The sequence below is a fragment of the Nicotiana tabacum genome, chromosome 1 (genome assembly GCF_000715075.1).
Source record: "Nicotiana tabacum cultivar K326 chromosome 1, ASM71507v2, whole genome shotgun sequence".
NCBI lineage: Eukaryota > Viridiplantae > Streptophyta > Magnoliopsida > Solanales > Solanaceae > Nicotiana > Nicotiana tabacum.
In genome coordinates, this window is record NC_134080.1 from 170,826,603 (window position 1) to 170,834,771 (window position 8,169).

Consider the following 8,169-nt stretch of genomic DNA (forward strand, 5'->3'; position numbering starts at 1 on the left):
ATAGTTTAGAAGTGACTCATTTACAATATGCTGATGATACACTCATATTCTGTAATGCTGAAGAAGATCGCATAAGAGGCTTTGGGAGAAGAGGCTTTTGTACCCTATAAATGAAGTCACATATATTGACCTGTTAGCTGCTATTTTGGGTGGTGAAATGGGGGCTTTACCAATAATATATCTTGGAATGCCTTTGGGAGCTAAATCTAAGTCAATTGGGATCTGGAACAATGTGTTAGAGAAGTGTGAACAGAAAATGGCTAGGTGGAAAACCCAATATCTATCCTTAGGTGGCAGAGTGACTCTTATTAACTCAGTTCTTGATGCACTTCCAACATATATGATGTCCTTGTTCCCCATTCCAACAAGGGTCGTCAATAGGTTGGATAGCACCAGGAAGAACGTTTTATGGAATGGGAACAAATAAAGGAAGAGTTACCACTTGGTGAATGGAAAGCACTTACTGTTGGCAAGCAATTTGGAGGCCTAGGGATCGGGAACTTGAAGATTCAGAGCAAAGCTCTTAGAATGAAATGGTTGTGGAGGCTTAGCAATGAGGATCAACTCCTTTGGGGAAACAATATTAAAGCAAAATATGGACAAGAAGACAAATGGATGACTAAGGAGGTCACTACACCATATAGGTTTAGTCCATGGAGATCCATTAGATCAATGTGGAGTGAATTGAGGGATGACTCCAAGATCAAAGTATTTGATGGAAATAAGACTAGATTTTGGAAGGACAATTGGCATGGAGTTGGTATATTGGATGTGGCTTTTCTAGAAGTCTTCAATTTGGCCCTACATTAGCAAAGAACTATAGTAGAGATGTGGACACCTCAAGGATGGAACATCACTTTTAGAAGACATATCAATTATTGGGAAGCACAAAGAGTGGTGGAATTCTTCTGTGTACTAGAACAATTTAGTGGATTACAAGAAGGTGCATATGTTCTATGGTGGCAAGGCAGCAGTAAGGGTATATTTAAGGTCCACACAGCTTACAAAAAGATGAATCATTCCAACCAGCAGATAGCTGATTTGCCATGAAAATACATTTGGAAAACAAAAATTCCTTACAAAGTTACTTGCTTTGTGTGGCTATTGGCTAAGAAAACTATCCTTACACAAGATAATCTGATGAAAAGAGGCCTAATCTTATGTTTTAGATGTTTTTTGTGTGGTGAAACAATAAAAACAGTTAACCATCTCTTCCTCCATTGTAAGATAACTTCTCACTTATGGAAAATTATTCTTAACTTCAAAGGCATCTCCTGGACCATGCCTGGGAAAGTTATAGATACTCTTAAAAGTTGGGAGGAAGAAAGACCACATGCAAAGGACAGGACTAGATGGAGAATTATACCTGCTTGTGTTTGGTGGACAATTTGGAAAGAGAGAAACTCCAGATGTTTTGAGAATGTGGAGTATGGATGCAGAAGATCAAGTTAAAACTTTATTTTACTGTTATGTTTTTTGTGTAATCAAATGTACACAAATGATACTAATACCATTATCGATGTTTTAGACTCAATATAGAGAGTCTTAGTGATAGATAAAGTCTCTTGTATATATGGTTTTAGTACTACATAAGTACTGTTTTTGCTACATATGAAATATAGAAAGTTACCAGTTTAAAAAAAAAAAGATCTTGAGAGATAAAAAAAGACGTGACTAGGAGAGGATATCCTTTCTATTTGACCTTCTACTGTTCACTCTGGCACTTTGTCTTAGTATTTTAGCTATTCTGATCTTTAGGTCTTCAGCGATGTTCATAATTTAATTTTTTGTGCTTGAATGGCCGGTAGAGCCTAATATTGATTTAACTTTTATCTTTAGCACTTATAGTAGCAAGATAATAGCCTTCATACTACATATAAGCGAGCTAAACCTTTCAGACACATTCTGCGAGCTTCCATAAATAAGGATCTCATATGTAGCATTTTACTTTCATGTGAGCTTCTGCACAAAGTGACAGACAATCATCTGTAGGGAATAACTTTTTGGCTGTCCGAGTAATCTTTTTATATAGGAAGACAAGTCAAGAGAAATCTTGACAAATATTGATATACTTATAATACTAGAAACATTGGCTATTTCTAGTGACGACTTTTAAGGAGCTAACTAAATAGCTTATGCAGTGTCCTTCTATCCAAGATTTCAGCAAAACACCCTCCACCCCCGAGGATAAAAAAGATAGAAAGAATGAGAAAAAAAAGTTGTTTTGCAGTTTGCTAAATTCCATCTTTAGAATAACTCATATAGTCCTGTAGAGCATGGCGCTCATTATTCTTTTTAAGAGAACTTGTTTTATTTGCAGACCACGTAAAATTTAAGATTGGGTAATGTGTCATTGGGAGCATATATGCATGCAGAATATCATTACGGATATGAAAAAATGGTTTTCTGGTTATTGAGATTACTGTTCCTTTCAATTTATTGAAGACAAGTTTGTATTAGTGTTTGAGTTTAGATGGTTTTTGACTTGCTTTGATGGTATAGATCTTCGAAAGCTCATCCATTGATTCAACATAAAGTATTGGACTTCTAAATAAGTTGTAGTCTGGTGCCCCTAGGGTTTCGGTCCAATGGTGAGAGCGCAACGCGTGATGTATGGGTTTGGTACACGTGAAGAGTTTGAACCTTGCTGTCTGGTATTTAACTAGCAAAGGGTTTGGGGGCAGACCCATTTCCCATCGATTTTTGAACCAGGAAGCAACTAGCCCTCAGGAGTTTTCGGTTAGTTAAAAAAAAGTAAAAATTATGGTCTCATTTACTTAATGTACTGAAGTAACTGAACCTATGGGCTCCTTTCAAGTTACCTTTTTTGTTCCATTTGTTCAATTTAAACCCATAAACCCTATCAACTTATAGGTTCTTTGCCAGCAATTCAATTTTGTAGAGAGAAATTATATACTCTTGAATTCTTGTTGCATGTGTTATAGATTTATCATTTGGCTCTTTATATTTTGTGAATTTGTTTGGTTTTATAGGTATTGTTGTCCGTCTTCCTGAATTGGTGCCTGTCCAAGTTCTCAAGCTGAAGCTACCATGCTTACCCTGAATGAGACAAGCAAGGTACACTTCATTCAAGTGTAGTCAACTTCTCCAAATCAGAATGCTTTCTTGGGGGATTATGATAACTATTGGTCCATCCTTTTTATCCCTTTGCTTCATTCGTTGATATCAACTTGTCACAATATAAGGAAAAGGGACAAGTGGCTCATCAAATCTTTGTGGTGCTTGTTTGTCAAAAACCTTGATTTTTGGTTGCTTTTAGTTAACCTGGATAATGATTGCAATATATTTATCATCAGTTAATTAACCTCTAGTTGAGTGAATGCTCTTGAAATTGTTTGCTTAAGCCTCTTTGAGTTTGACTAATTTCTCTATTGCTTCGTTTCTTCGTCCTCCCTTTTGTTGTAGGATATGAGTAGTACCTCAACCCATTTTAACATTTTACTGTCCCTAATATCGTAGAGTTGACAACCTATGATTAATGAATTGCAACATTGATACTTGGTTTATGCCTATATGACGACCCGACCAGTCGTCTCATGAGTTACCGCTATGTTTTCCTCATTTTTGCTTTTTTATGCTTTGTGTATTCGTGTTATGTGGTATCGGGTTGGTCAGATCAAATCCAAAATGATTTTCGTAAGGTTTGAGATACTTAGTGTCTTTTGAGGAAGCTTAAGTGAGAAAAGTCAAGTAGATGTTGACTTATGTGTTAAAGGGATAGGATGTGAGTTCCGATGGTTCGATTAGCTTTGGTAGGTGATTTGGGACCTAGAAGCGTGATCGGAATGAGTTTTGGAGGTTCGGAGTAGATTTAGGCTTGAATTGGTGAAGTTGATATTTTGGTGATTTCCGATTGGTAGGCGAGATTTTGATATAGGGGTCGGAATGGAATTCCGAGATTTGCAAGAGTTCCGTTGTGTCATTTGGGATGTGTGTGCAAAATTTTAGGTCATTTGGAGGTGGTTTGTACTTCGCGTTCGCGAGAAGGGGAGCGCATTCGCGCAAAGGAAATTGGTCAGCTGGGTTTGAGGTTGAATTGTTCATCGCGTTCGTGAGAGTGGGAGTGCGTTCGCGAAGAGTAAGTATGAGGAACCATCACGTTCGCGATGGGAATGTCGCGTTCGCGTAGAGGATTTTTTTGGTCAAAGTCATTTTGTACTTCGCGAACACGAGGCGTTGATCGCGTTAGCGAAGAAGGATTTCAGGCCTGGGCAGAAGGTTTAAAAGGTCATCTTGTCTGCAATTTTGGGCTTTATTTCTTCCATTGTTGGTCGTTTTTGGAGCATTTTGAAGAGAATTGAAGAGGGATTCAAGGGAAATCACTTGGAGGTAAGATTCTTTGACTTAAAACTCGATTCTAATGTGAATTCCACCTAAATAATCATGGAAATTAAGCCAAAAAAATTGAAGAACTAGGGCTTGGAAATTTAGACCTTTGATTGAGGATTTGAAGGAACATTTGAGGTTGGATTTTAGAACTTTTGATATGTATGAACTTGTGGGGAGATAAGGAATAAATTGATGTAAAAATTATCGAATTCCGAGACGTGGTCCCGGGGGTCGGGTTTTGGTAATTTCGGGATTTGTGTCGTATTTTGATTATTTTTGCTTGGGCTTCGTTCTCTTAGCATATTTTGTCGTTCTGATTTTGGATAGATTCTATGCGAGTAGAGGCCGATTCGAGGGGCAAAGGCATCGCGAGCTAGAGATTTTACTGGTTCGAGGTGAGTAATGATTGTAAATGATGTTCTGAGGGTATGAAACCCCGGATTGCACATCATAGTGCTATATTGAGGTGACGCACATGCTTGTTGAGGAGCGTGGGGTCATGCACTAGTGGGGATTGTGACTTAGTCCATCCCAAATGACTATTTTACCACGTATTTGATTGAATTCTATTTGCTATCATCATGATTTGGGCTGAATGCCATATTTGGGCCTTGTGCCAACTATTTGAACCCTTCAGGGATTTTTATTGGTATTTTCTCACTGTTTTGACTTTATACTTGAACTCAGTCATGATATATTTTACTGTTTTCGTACTCAGCCTTGTTTACTATGTTTTAAATACTTAAATGATCTTTTAAATGACAATTGGGCTGAGAATCACTATTTTACTGTTGCCCGTGGGGCTTGTGAGGATTTTGACTGAGTAAGGCCGAGGGCCTATGTTATGAGAAAACATTTGATATTGATTATGAGGCCGAGGGCCTGAGATATGTACGCCACGAGGTGGTTTGATTGATATGACGCCGAGAGCCTAGTGATGATGCCACGAGATGGCTTGATATTACGCTAGGGCCGTAAGGGGCCCCGCTAGGAGTTTGTACACACCTAGTGAGCATGGGTACCCATTGTGATCTGAGATTAAGCCCGAGGGGCTAGTACTGTTCTGAGATAGAGCCCGAAGGGCTTGTATTGTTCTGAGATGTTGCCCGAGGGGCAAATTTGTTGATATTGTGCCCGAGGGAAAACCATTATGTGTTTATCCTTTTCTTAATTTCCTGTCAATTACCATGCTTCATTGTTGAAATAGGCTTTTCATGAAGTAAACTTTGAGTTAAAGGATTTTACCTATCTTTCACTGGTTTATTGTTTTAAATGGTTTTACTGCTTTATTATAGCATGCTTTGTGCCTTGCATGATTTCCTACTTTCAGTCTTTATTTATGATTATTACTCACTAAGTTGGAGTACTCACTTTACTCCCTGCACCCTATGTGCAGATTCAAGCGTATCTGGTCCCGCTCCCGAGTGTTGATCATTTCCGGCTCAGGCAGATCTGAGGAGTCTCTAGGTAGTTGTTGGCGTTCGCAGCCCGGAGCTCTTCCCTATATTAGTCCTTCATGTTCTTAGTTTTATGTATTAAACTCTGTATTTACATTGGAGTATTCCGTTTTGCTAGATGCTCATGACTAGTGACACCCCGGTATCGGGCCGTGTTGGGTTATTTTTCGTGAATTATGCTATTATCTCTTAACTTTGGATTATCTTATCGTGCTTTAGATTTATTTTTTATGGTTTAACCGTTAATAATTGGATATGGGAAGTGTTGGCTGGCCTTGTCTTCACGAGAGGCACCATCACGACCAGGTCCGAGTTTAGGGTCGTGACTAGTTGGTATTAGAACCTAGGTTACATAGGTCTCACGAGTCATGAGCAGATTTAGTAGATTCTCGTGGATCGGTACGGATCCGTCTGTATTTATCCTCGAGAGGCTGCAAAACCTTTAGGAAAAACTTCATATTCTTGAAATTCTTGTCGTGCGAATTTTGTTAATTCGAGTACTAAACTTCTGTTATTCTATTCTCTCACAGATGGTGAGGACATACGCTACCAGTTAGGATGGACGACCACCAGTACCACCGGCTATGTCTACCAGAGGCCAAGGACGCGGTCGTGGTCATGGTAGGAGCAGAGCAACTAGGGCAGCACCTGCAGATCCACCAGCTGCCCCAGTTCAGGATCATGTCCCAATTATGGACGCTCCAGCAGCACCAGCTCAGGCACCAGCTAGCCCATTGTGATTTTGGGTCTTCAGGAGGCCTTGGCTCAGATCTTATCAGTTTGCACTGACCTAGCTCAGGCGGTTTCAGCCACTACAGCCGCAACTACTTCTCAGGCCAGGGGAGGTAATCAGACTCCCTAGTTCACACACCTTAGCAGGTCGTGCAGGGACTACAGACGCCGGGGGCACATCCAGCCCAGCCGGTTGCAGCTGCTCAGGACTATATAGTTCCTGCTATGCCGGAGGATGAGCATCATATGTTGGAGAGGTTTGGTAGACTGCAGCCTCCGACCTTCAGTGGTGCAGAGGGAGAGGATGCACAGGGTTTCTTAGATAAGTGTTAGATGATGCTTAGTATAGCGGGTTCACTACTTATCAGTTTTCGGGAGCTGCCTTAACTTGGTGAGAGGCCTTTGAGAGGCGTAGGCCTGTTGGTGCAGCACCCCTTACCTGTCAGCAGTTCTCCATTCTCTTTCTGGAGAGGTATGTGCCGCAATCCCGCATGGAGGAGCTGCGTAGGGAGTTTGAGTGGTTGCGTCAGGGAGAGATGACTGTGATGCAGTATGAGATGAGGTTCCCTAAGTTAGCTCGTCATGCTATTTGGATGGTTCCGATAGATAGAGAGAGGATTAGGTTGTTTGTTGATTGCCTCACTTATCAGCTTCGTATTCTCATGACCAAGGAGAGGGTGATTGGTGCTACCTTTGAGGAGGTTGTAGACATTGCTCGGGAGATTGAGTTTGTTCGTCGCCAGCAGTGCAAGAAGAGGAGGCCAAGAGGCCTCGAGGATCTGGTAGTTACAGTCATACTCCTTCAAGAGGTTAGTTTCAGCACGGCAGAGGCCGTCTATTCAGACATGCTCAGCCAGCTCCCCCAGGTTATCGTGGGGCGTCATTAGGTCATGGTTTTACAGTTCTCATAAGGGCCAGTCATCACTTAGCGCCATTCCATCTTAGAGTTCGTACCGTGCTCCATCAGTTCAGGGCTCTTCTATGCCGAGTGCATTTGCTAGTCACTCCGGTGCGAGGGGTTCCCTTCAGTCGTCTTCTCCAGCACCTGAGAGTTGTTATGAGTGTGGTGAGATGGGTCATATGTGGAGGCAGTGCCCTCATCATCTTGTGAGCTCATCTCAGCAGAGGGGTCAGTCATCAGCTTCAGCGCTAGTTACTTCACCACCACTGGCCTAGCTAGCTAGGGGTGGAGATCAGTCAACTAGGGGTTGCCCTAGAGGGGGAGGTCGATCAGGTGGCGGTCAGGCTCGTTTCTATGCACTTCCAGGCATACCCGATGCTATTGCTTCAGATGCTATTATTACAGGTATTGTTTCAGTCTACCACAGAGATGCCTCTATATTGTTTGATCCCGATTCCACATTTTCTTATGTGTCATCATACTTTGCTCGTTATTTGGGTACGCCCTGTGAGTTTATTGCTTCAGATGTTCATTTATCTACCCCGGTGGGCGATACTATTGTTGTAGACCGTGTATATTGGTTGTGTATGGTGACTATTGGGGGTCTGAAGACCCGTGTGGATCTTTTATTATTGGATATGGTGGATTTTGATGTCATTTTGGGCATAGATTAGCTATCTCCGTGTCGTGCTATTCTGGATTATCATTCTAAGACAGTCACATTGGCTA

General features: G+C 41.2%; 1 protein-coding gene across 1 annotated transcript; it reads left to right on the top strand.

Moving 5' to 3' along the window:
* Positions 1–408: 408 nt before the first annotated feature.
* LOC142164283 (uncharacterized) lies at positions 409–810 on the top strand. The gene has a single exon (XM_075222018.1). It carries the CDS (start codon positions 409–411, stop codon positions 808–810), a length of 402 nt encoding a protein of 133 aa, XP_075078119.1.
* The last annotated feature ends 7,359 nt before the right edge of the window (positions 811–8,169 follow it).